At 41.4% G+C, this 12606-nt stretch overlaps 1 protein-coding gene across 1 annotated transcript in view; it reads right to left on the minus strand.

The window, feature by feature from the left end:
• Positions 1 to 709: 709 nt before the first annotated feature.
• The window catches only part of LOC138897823 (uncharacterized), a 43378-nt gene continuing 31481 nt past the window's right edge, over positions 710 to 12606 (minus strand). Inside the window, exon 2 of the mRNA XM_070183842.1 lies at positions 710 to 1070. Coding sequence (XP_070039943.1) covers positions 710 to 1070 — 361 coding nt within the window. The remainder of the gene's footprint in view (positions 1071 to 12606) is intronic.

A 12606-nucleotide genomic window follows, 5' to 3' on the forward strand; every position in this document is an offset into this window, starting at 1 on the left:
CACAAGAGTCCATAGATTCCTTGAACTACATATCATGGCCCGACCTTGGAATGTTGGTATTAAGGCTGCTTAGTTCACGAGGTGATAGCTCCATATGAGAAGGACCAGTCATGATATTATGAGACTCATGATTTTGGAATTTAAAGGTTGTGCTATGGATCATAACCATGGTTTTCCTTAGGGTTTTGGGGAGGAAGATGAGCTTGCGTGACTTCCTAGCTAGGGATTTGGGTCAAGACTTCTTTAAATTGGATACTGGTACTTCAAAAGCTTGCTAATAATACATGAACTACTACTTGACTTAATAAACAAAACTTAGAGGGAGCTATAACGTGCTAGAGTTTTTCTTTCTAAATTTTGTTGGATTTTTCTGAATGGGTTAGGAAGGAAAACAAGAAGGGAGGACATCTGGTGGGATTTGGACTTATACCTTTTTCTTTTTTCCGATTTTGGACTTGTATTTTCATTGTCCAGCAAATAGCAATCGCTAGCCTGTTCAATTGCAGTAGAAGTAATTTCTTTTCAAAGAAAGAAGAAAAGGAAATGGAAAAAAATGCTTACCAATATATGTATCGAAAAGCAAATAACATACATTGACCAATCTTAAAAAACCCTAGACAAGAATTATATGGAAAAGAGGGTCCTCAACTACAAGTAGGAAATTAACCTAAAATAGAGGGGATCGAAATTAACAATAGTAACCTAGTAATTAATCTTTTAACAACTTTGTGCCAATTCTATAGGCAAGAAAAGTTTCCAACGATCCAAATTTAACCTTTTCATCTGAAAGAAAGTCTTGAAGGCGATAATCTGCATTGGCCCACCAGTTCATGTTAGTAGGCTCCTTCACATCCCATTCATCACCCAAAACCTTCTTAGCCAATGTCACCACACTACAATTATTAGCAATTTGACCATAACCCTTTTTTCTAGCCTCAATTCTCAAATCAACCCATTTGCTAATCTTTATATTAAAATCGTTCTCAAGTTTCTTGGCCACATCCTCAATCCCTATGCCAACTACTATATTCTTGTTATCAGAGAGAAATTTCAAGAGAGAAGTTGGGGGACTATATTTACGATAAACATGATGCTTATTTGTTGGAATCTCGGTTTGATGAAAAAGGCAGTGATTATCAACACATACTTGTAATAGCTCAAAGGGATTTTTTGACAAGTGGTCTAGCCAATCATATCTCCATAAAAAAAGTGCTATTCCTGTAATGTTCACTACGATCGGCCAAAAGACTAATGATTAGTGACTTTTCTCTCTTCTTTTCTTGAATTGTTTTGATCATAGATATCCAATTGTTAACGGGGGCCTCATCTGAATAATTATAAAGGCGTCTACCATGCCATAACGTTTCCAATATGGTGTCTTTATTATTGACACTTATAGTAGTTGTGTAGATCATCTTCTCCACTTCATCCTTTTCTATAGTGATTTCCATGGCCACAAGTATAGAGGTCTGCTTTTAAAGGGTTTAGGGTTTCATTGTTATATATAGGGAGTTATAACCGACATAGTCTTTTTATTCCACCTTTTTTCTAGGAAAGAAAATATAACATGGGGCATAACTATTGGAATATGGAAAACTAACTTTATTAGTAGTAACTAACATAAATGTATTTCCTTTTGAGAGGGATTATGATAAGGTAAAATTCCTTATATTTTGGAACGATCCGTGTTGTAAGCAAAGTTTTATACCGACGAATTGTTACCATTCTTTTAAAATGTGTGATAATGACATAAAAATTACAAAATTGGCATTTATTTCTTCTAAGAAGGTGTTTGACTGAGCTTATAAACTGGTTAAATCGGCTTATAATTCTTTTTCAACTTCTCTACACGTTTGGTAAAATTAAATTTGCTTATAAGTCAAGTGCTTATAAGCCAAAATAAATTATAAGTTGATCACTCCTAACTCATCAAATTTCAGCTTACAAGCATTTTAGGTTTGACCAAAACTTTTAGTACTATTCTATCCCTAATATTAATATACTACTTCCAACGAGGAGATCGTCGAACGAGATGCTGATATCCATCGCTGCCACTTTTCTTTGCATCAATATACGGATGGTTTCATCATAAGAACCACATGATTTCCTCGTAACTCTTTACAAATGTTCTTTAAATGCATTAAGTACCAAAATCTGGTTATGAAAATCAAGAAATTTGTTGGTTCAAGATTTTACTTCAGTTAATCATAAAAATCTAATAAACTTCGTATTAAAAATAAATTGAGACATAAAATTATTTTGTATTTGAATCGCCGTAGAATATAAAATTTTGTAATCATCATGCCCTTATTAGGGTTAACAACTTTGAGGTATTTAAGTCAATTAATAGAAAAAGTGCTTATCTGCATTTTTTCCATCAAATATTTCAACAACTTATTATCAGTTTCATCACTTTTATCCAAACACATAACTGCTTATTTATTAAATCAGTTTCAACATTTAAAAGTGTTTTTCAACACTTGATGTTTATCAGGTAATTTAAATCAGCTAAGCCAAACATGCTCTAAGTTACTTTCTCCGATCCATATTAGTAATCCTGGTTACTAAATATATCTGGTCCAAAATAGTTGTCACTTTTAAAATATCAAGGTAAAATTAACTTTTTTCCCATTTTGCCCTTACTAAATAATATTCTTGAAAGTAGAAATATTGACTACATAGCATAAGAAACATAGAATTGAAGAGTATTAAATAAGGGTATAGTAATAAAAAATCCTCTTATTAATAATTTCTAAAAAAGAAACAAGATAATTAAAATGAACCGAAGGGAGCACTTAAGTACACTAAAGAGGTAAAAAAAGAAAAGAAAAGGAATGGTCCGTTAAAGTAATGACAAACTAGTATTGCCATTGTATTCGTCCAAGGTACATGAATACAACACAAAGGATCATATCTCAACATAACTTCGCTGCCATGCGTGAACCCATCCAAATGCTGGTCCATATTATATACCTCGAGCCACCTTGCTCAAAATCAATAACCACGCGAAATTCGACATCAAGTACCCCAAGTGCATTACCATAACCGTGGAGCTGAAGTAACCCAATAACACAATCCGGAAAGAACATAGCCAACGCGCAATCAATCATGCAATACCCAAATACTCATCTTGCTCAAATTCTGCTATAAAGCTCAAATAGAACCGCACCAGATGTGCGTATAACCAACGAATCACAACTCCTCGTGGCATAGAAGAGTAATTCACAAATCATTTCAGAACACGAATAAGCTCAACAACAACCGAATGGCACATCCTTCAACAATGGCAGTTTGGAGCCAACCAGTCCGACTCGGTGCAGAACACACATCCATATTGGGCCTACCAATGAACACCAAATCAACTCTCGTCACCCACAATAGATAAATAACCCTCTGAAAGTTCACAATAACTGAATCACAACACATACTATCTTCTGACTAACCTTGGCTACATTTTCACAGTCCACAACTACGAAACAATCTACTCATGAGAACTCCCAATCTCCAAATCTATAGAACACACGAATCACCATATCTGATCTCAACTCCACCGCCTGAATATCTGACACATCTCTCATACACGATTATCCCACGAGGAATACTCCTAAAATTCTTCTGTGCCACAAAGCAAAATTGAATATCAGCCGTCGACCAACTAGGAGAGTGCCACAATGCCCATGAAGTATCCATAAATCAAAACACAATCCTCCTTCTGAAATGTACACCCTCATCAAGCAATACCAAATAGTAATATCATTTACCTAGTCCTCTGAAACCGTCCGTGCTGCCTAAGGATCCATGACCTCCCCTTCAAAACTGAACCGTGACCTTACACATGCAATTCTCAATCCTACACAACACACCGCACATACCATGCCATCATACGAAAAATACGAGAGCTTCGTAATCCACTTCGAGTCACAAGCAACTGCATATTTAATTAGCCAAGAACTTTACATTTGATCCCATCCAGGAGAAAATCACTATACATCATATGCTTCTCACGCCGGTAGGAAATATACATCTCTAACCGTGGTATAAACTATCAAGAACTTTCCGAATCCTATTTGCACAAATCCAGCCCGTCAGGATTGAATCCCTCTAACTCAACCAAGCTATGCAGGTCGCCAAAAACACCAAGAGCATTGCCATGAAATACCTGTAGAAACTCGCTACATCATAAGAACCAAAAGAGCCAATCACATCTGTTACTGTGCTGATCCAACCCGTTACCAAGCTGTCCTCATTCTCTGAGTTCCTTCCGAGTTGCCTTCGAATTGATACATTTCCTTGCTAGAACACTACTAACCTTGACCAAAACTTGCCCCACGAACTTTAGCATATGATCACACATCCCTACGGCTTATAAGCCCCTGAATTCCCTCTTTATGTATCCCAAAAGTACCACAACCAAAATACTTACTCTGAAGAGACCTTCTGTGAATTTCAAGTTGTTCATCTTACCTTCCTGATACTGAAATGTAGAATCCACAATGATGTATAAATACTGTGAGTCTCGACACCATCCAGTGTAACCCTCTGATTTTAGTCATGCACAAATCTGCAAAATTCTCAATCGCCATATTTAAATCTTGCATCCATTAGAACTATTCTCGAGAGTCATCCACTCTACTCAAATCCCAATTAAACTGATCAAATATACCAAACGACATGTGCCCCATTTGCACACCAACACCCTAAGAAGTAATCCACACTTCTAAGCAACCGAGTGAATTCCCTACTCCATGCACCCTACATTCTTTACGGATAACAACTCAATCATTCAGTGTTTCCTATATGCCCAGAAGTATAATAAAACCCGTATCCAGAAATTCCTTTACTCGAGTCATCCTCGAACTCCACCTCTGCCAGTCATAACTGATTCACCAGTATGCCTCAAATTGAAACCAATTCAACACATAACAGTGCAATCAACTTATCCATAACAGACTCCCCCACTTGGCTCCAAGCCATAGATCAGGGCACACAATAACTCACAATGCCCATACTCTATTACTGCTATAATTCCGTAGTGAAATTCAACTAAATCCTTCCTAAGCTCATGTGACACAAACCATATAATACCTCAATCATTTGCAAATCTGGCATTCATCCTCGTAACAGTCAAGCCAGATTCCACAAGCGATCCAAACTCAAATTACACTACATATAATGCACTGGTAAAAGAGAACTCTCAACAAAACAACATAGGGATCGCGCAACCTCAGGACATCCCTCAAGAGATACCCCACCTGCTTAGCCTAAACTAACATCCTTCTATACCCTTCTACAGTCATATCTATTAAGCAACCCCTTAATCCTCCTGAGTCTGAACTCATATCACGACATGAAAATCTACTTCATTCCCCAACTAAATAACATGAAAAGATCCTTCAACACACCCATAACTCGAGACTATACGTCAAATCAAGACGGAAATCAAGCACCAAATTTACATCTCAATCAAACTCTTTTCGTCACATTCAAACAATCTGAATACTTTCCGCAGTCATATCATACTCGTTATATAGCCATCCAACAGCTCATCGAGCCACAAATTTCACTCATAGGGACGCTACCGGACATATAAGTCCAAAATCACGTGCTCACACAATCAACATCTCTGTGCTCAAGCTACAGTCAAACCCGGCCTCAAGTCCTTCAGACTGGCCCATCATCAGCATACTGAAATCACATCTCACACCTCTTCCATGGAATCACAAACCGTCAATGCACAACTGATATTGAGCGCTCATGTGCGCACACGAATGTGTGGAAGGAATTCAAAGAGTTAGGCTTCAAGCTGAATCAATGCCGCACGATAAGGAAAGAAATATGGGAAGTATATCCTAAATGTCCTATAGTCTCTCAAAGATAGGTATGGACGCCATCATACCGATCTGCAAGACTCTACTGGACACTTGCTCATGACTTGTAGAATCTATGAACCTAGAGCTCTTATACCAATCTATCACGACCCCAAATCCACTAGTCGTGATGGCACCTAACCCAACCCGCTAGGTAAGTCAATTAACTTCTAACCAATTCCAATAACAATCAATAAAGTGATTAACTAAAGAAATATCTGAATCTTATACATTCCCTAAGAACTGGTAGTACAAATCATGAGCTTCTAACAATAGAGTTTACAAAGCGAAAATGAAATAAATACATAGTCTGTTTGAAAAGTACACAAACAGAGTTTTACAGATCTAAAGCTACCACGAACAACAGTGTCACGACCCAAAACTAACCCCTGTCGTGATGGCGCCTATCGTGGAACTAGGAAAGCCGACTCATTTCCAAAATAAAATGATATTTTTATTTCAAAGATAATTTCAAGGTTATTTAACATAAAACCTCCATTTAAAGAGTTCAAATAAAAGAAAAACAGAAGTGCGAAAAAGAAAAGACCGATATCGGGGTGTCACTAGTTATGAGCACATACTACAATCTGTCTAACAATATCAAGGCTAACTCAGCCCGGAAAATAGCTAAATACAACTAGAGGAAGATAAGAGGGAGAAGAGCAGGGGCTACAATCGCCAAACAGCTACCTTGCTATCTCCAAAAAAAATCTGCAACCAGAACACTCAATAACCGCTACCATGTCCAGTTACACCTGGATCTGCACACAAGGTGCAGGGAGTAATGTGAGTACGCCGACTCAGTAAGTAATAAAGACTGATCAGTAGTGACGAGTAATAAAGCATATAACGTTCATATCAGGAAATCTCAATAAAATACCACATGCTCTTAAAAATCAGGATTTGAATCAAACATCTCGTTTAAACCTAATTCCAGTAAAAATCATTTAAAGACATTTTCCAACAGTTTTTCAAACAAAGGCTCAATGCAAATGTGAGCAAAAATGATGAAATCATAAACAACCCCTTGGGCAAAACATCACTCATATACAGCCCCTCGGGCAAACCTCACAGTCACTCGTGCCACTCGGGCATACGTCACAATCACTCTTCCTATTCGGGCATACCTCACAATCACTCTTTCCACTCGGGCATACCTCACAATCGCTCATGCCTCCCAGTCACTCAGCACTCGGCACTCGCACTCAGTAGGTACCTGCGCTCATTGGGGTTATGTACAGACTCTGGAGGGGCTCCTTCATCCTAAGTGCTATAATCTACACAGACAACTCACGTGCGATAATAATAAAGTATGCTGCAGGCGGGCAACCTCGATCCACACTCATCCTCACAAATCAGGCCCTCGGCCTCACTCAGTCATAAATTATGCTGCAGGCGGGCAGCCCCGATCCACACTAATCCTCACAAATCAAGCCACTCGGGCATTTCAGTAAAACAGGGCATTCGGCCCAAAATATTTATATGCATCAAAATGGAGTCATAAAACTGAGTTATGCGGTAAACAAGTATAAACATGACTGAGTATAGATTTTCAATCGAAAACAGTGAGAGGATGATAAGAAACAACCCCTAAGGGTCCAAACAGCATTGGCGCAAGGCCCAAACATGGCATTCAGCCCGATTTACAGAAAATCTTTCTAAATCATATAAGTATAAATGGTTTTAACAAAGTATGCAACTTTACAGTTGCTACGGGATGGACCAAGTCACAAATCCCCAATAGTGCACGCCCACACGCCCGTCACCTAGCATGTGCGCCACTTCAAAATAATAGAATGATACGAAATCTGGGGTTTCATACCCTCGGGACTAGATTTATAATCGTTACTTACCTCAAACCGGTCAAATCTCTATCCCACAATGATCTTGCCTCTAGACTCGGCCTCCAAATGCTCCGAATCTATTCAAAATCAGTACAATACCATCAATACGTGCTAATGGAATAAATTCCACAAGAAAAATTACAAAAATTAGACCAAAACCCGAAATTAGCTCAAAAATCGCCTGTGGGGCCCACGTCTCGGAACCCAACAAAAGTTACAAAATCCGAAAGCCCATTCAACCACGAGTCTACCCATACCAATTTTACCAAAATCCGACCCAACTCGACCCTCAAATCTACAAATCTTATTTCCAAATTTCTAAGTTCCAGTCTCCGATTTACACCTCAAAATCATGTAATCTAGTCGGATTATTCGATGATAATTCACTATTATGGAGTAGAAATGATCACAAGGGACTTACCTCAAGTTTTCCTTGAAAATATATCAAAAATCGCCTCTCCTCAAAGTCCAATTTGTCAAAAATGGCAAATGGGATGAAGTCCCTGTTTTTATAATTCTGCCCAGACATCCTCGGTTCTGCCTCGATCTTGGCCTTCGATCGAGGTCCTCGATCCCGCCCCTCGATCCTGGCCCTCGATTATGCCTTCGATCGTGGCCCTCGACTCTGGACTCGATTATGGCTTCGATCGTGGCCCTCGACTCTGGGCTCGATCTGGGCTTCGATCGTGTCCCTCGACCCTGAGCTCACATCTGGGCTCGATTTCTGGGCAGAAGCAATTTCCAACAGAAGAAAATTGCAGCAGCTGTTCTATTTCAATTGTTTTGATCCGTTAACCATCCGAAACTCACCCGAGGCCCTCGGGACCTCAACCAAATATACCAACAAGTCCTAAAACATCATACGAACTTAGTCGAATCCTCAAATCACCTCAAACAATGCTAAAACCATGAATTACACCCCAATTCAAGCCTAATGAACTTTGAAATTTCTAATTTCTACAAACAACTCCGGAACCTATCAAATCACGTCTGATTGACCTCAAATTTTGCACACAAGTCCTAAATGACATAACAGTAGTATTCCAATTTTTACAATCGGATTCCGACCCCGATATCAAAAAGTCAAACCCTCGGTCAAACTTCTCGAAAATAAAACTTTCGGCATTTCAAGCCTAATTCCTCTACGGACTTCCAAATAATATTCCGGACACGCTCCTAAGCCCAAAATCACCATACAGATCTATTGGAATCATCAAAATTCAAATCCGAGGTCGTTTACACATAGGTCCATATCCGATCCACTTTTCTAACTCAATTTTTGTTTTTTCAATTATGAGACTAAGTGTCTCATTTCACTCCGAGTTCCTTCTGGACTCGAACCCACTAACCCGATATAACATAATATAACTGAATAACACAAAAAGAAGTAGAGATGGGGAAAACGGGGTTATAACTCTCAAAATGACCGACCGGGTCGTTACATCACCCCCCTCTTAAATATCCATTCGTCCTCGAACGGGTCTAGAAACATACCTGGAGTCTCGAATAAGCGTGGATATCTGCTCCGCATCTCCCGCTCGGTCTCCCAGGTGGCCTCCACAGGCTGACCCCTCCATTGCACCTTTACTGAAGCTATATCCTTTGACCTTAACCTTCGAACCTGCCGATCCAAAATAGCCACCGGCTCCACATCATAAGTCATATCACCCTCCAACTGAACCGTGCTGAAATCCAAAACATGGGACGGATCTCCAATATACTTTCGGAGCATGGAAACATGAAACACTGGAAACTGGGACACCATGCAGGCGAACAACCTCTCAGATGTAAATCTCAACCAACCACTCTGAAGAGTAAGTAGTACCAACTGGAATGAAGTGCGCGGACTTGGTTAGCCGATCCACAATAACCCAAATAGCATCGAACTTCCTCGAAGTCCGTGGGATCCCAACTACAAAGTACATAGTGATCCGCTCTCACTACCACTCTAGGATCTCTAACCTCTGAAGCAAGCCACCCGGTCTCTGATGCTCATACTTAACCTGCTGACAGTTTAGACACCGAGCCACAAATCCAACTATATTCTTCTTCATCCGCCTCCACCAATAGTGCTGCCTCAAATCCTGGTACATCTTCGCGGCACCCGGATGGATGGAATACCGCGAGCTGTGGGCCTCCTCAAGAATCAGCTCTCGAAGCCCATCTACATTAGGCACACATATCCGGCCCTGCATTCTTAGCACCCCGTCATCACCAATAGTCACATCCCTAACATCACCTCTCTGAACCCTGTCCTGAAGAACGAGCAAGTGAGGGTCATCATACTGACGCCCCCTGATATGGTCATAAAGAGAAGACCTGGAGACCACACAAGCCAATACCCGACTAGGCTCCGAAATATCCAATCTGACAAGCTGGCCTGCTAAGGTCTGAACATCTAATGCCAAAGGTCTCTCCGCTGCTGGAAGATATACTAAACTCCCCAAACTCTCTGTCCGGTGACTCAAAGCATCGGCCACCACATTGGCCTTCCCCGGATGGTACAAAATAGTGATATCATAGTCCTTAAGAAGCTCCAACCATCTCCACTGACACAAATTAAGATCCTTCTGCTTTAACAGATACTGCAGACTCTGGTGATCAGTATAGATCTGACAATGAACCCCATACAAATAATGACGCCAAATCTTCAAGGCATGAACAATGGCTGCTAACTCAAGATCATAGATATGATAGTTCTTCTCATGGGTCTTCAACTGGCACGAGGCATAGGCAATCACCCTACCCTCCTGCATCAAAACACAACCAATGCCTATCCTCGAGGCATCACAATACACGGTGTAAGAACCTAAAGCTGATGGCAAAACTAACACTGGAGCTGTGGTCAAAGCAGTCTTGAGCTTCTGAAAGCTCTCCTCACATTCATCCGACCACCTGAATAGAGCACCCTTTTGGGTAAATTTGGTCAAGGGCGATGCAATAGATGAAAATCCCTCCACAAAGCGACGGTAGTAACCTGCCAAACCAAGAAAGCTCCTAATCTCCGTGGCTGAGGACGTTCTGGGCTAATTCTGCACCGCCTCTATCTTCTTCGGATCCACCTGAATACCCTCACTGGACACCACATGTCCCAAGAATGCTACTGAACTGAGCCAAAACTCACATTTAGAGAACTTTGTATAAAGCTTCTCCTCTCTCAATCTCTGCAATACAACCCTCAAATGCTGAGCGTGCTCTTCCTGGCTACGAGAGTACACCAGGATGTCGTCAATGAATACAATGATGAATGAGTCCAAATAGGGCTGGAATACACTGTTCATCAGATGCATGAACGCTGTTGGGGCATTGGTCAGCCCAAAAGACATCACCAAGAACTCATAATGGCCATATCGGGTTCTGAAAGCTGTCTTGAGAATATTTGAATCCCGAATCTTCAACTGGTGATAACCGGACCTCAAATCAATCTTGGAGAACACCCTCGCTCCCTGAAGCTGGTCGAATAAATCATCAATACGAGGCAAAGGATATTTGTTCTTGACTGTGACCTTGTTCAACTGCCTGTAGTCAATACACATTCTCATGGAACCATCCTTCTTTTTCACAAATAGAACTGGTGCACCCCAAGGTGACACACTAGGCCGAATAAACCCCTTATCAAGGAGTTCCTGAAGCTGTTCTTTCAATTCCTTCAACTCCGCCGGTGCCATACGATACGGTGGAATAGAAATGGGCTGAGTGCCCGGCACCAAATCAATACCAAAGTCAATATCCCTGTCAGGCGGCATGCCCGGTAGGTCTGCAGGAAACACATCCGGAAAATCACGTACCACCGGAACAGAATAAATGACTGGAGTCTCTACACTAACATCCCTCACAAAAGCCAAATAAGATAGGCAACCTTTCTCAACCATGCGCTGAGCCTTCAAATATGAAATCACCCTACTTGGTACATAATCTACAGAACCACTCCACTCAACCCTCGGAATTCTCGGCATAGCCAACGTCACCGTCTTAGCGTGACAATCTAGAACAGCATGACATGGAGATAACCAATCCATACCCAATATCACATCAAAGTCAACCATACTGAGCAATAATAGATCTACTCGGGTCTCCAGACCCCCAATTGTCACCGCACATGATCGATATACGCTGTCCACAATAATAGTATCGCCTACAGGAGTAGATACATGTACATATAAAACTAAGGACTCACGGGGCATATCCAGAAAATGAGCAAAATTCGAGGAAACATATGAATACGTGGAACCAGGGTCAAATAATACTGAGGCATCTCTGTGGCAAACTGAGACAATACCTGTAATCACAACATCTGAAGCAATAGCATCTGGTCTGGCAGAGAGAGCATAGAAATGGGCCTGACCACCCCCTGATCTGCCTCCCCCTCTAGGGCGACCCCTAGCTGACTGACCTCCACCCCGAGCTAACTGGGCGGATGGTGAGGTAGCTGGTGCTGTAGTCGGAGGCTGACTCCTCTGCTGAGATAGACCTCTATGACGACGAGGACACTGCCTCCACATATGCTCAAGCTCCCCAAACTCAAAACAACTCCCTGGTGCTGGCGGCAGAAACTGAAGGGAACCCCTAGCACCAGGATGACTGGTAGAAGAACCTGGCATGGAAGAGCCCTGAACAGGTGGAGCACGGGACGAACTCTGAACTGGAAGGGCACTAAGTGATGAGTGGCCCTGATGAGAACTGTGAGAACCATGGCCAGATGATGCACCCCGATGAAATGGCCGAGCTGACTGAGCCTGTCTGAAATGACGACCTCTACCGTGCTGGAACTGACCCCCAAAAGGAGCACCGCTAAATCTACCCTGACCACGAGGCCTCTTGGCCTCCCGCTCAACCCTCTCCTGACTGCGAACCATCTTAATCTGCCGAGCAATGTCGACAACCTCATCAAAGGT

This window comes from Nicotiana tomentosiformis, chromosome 8 (genome assembly GCF_000390325.3).
Source record: "Nicotiana tomentosiformis chromosome 8, ASM39032v3, whole genome shotgun sequence".
Lineage (NCBI taxonomy): Eukaryota > Viridiplantae > Streptophyta > Magnoliopsida > Solanales > Solanaceae > Nicotiana > Nicotiana tomentosiformis.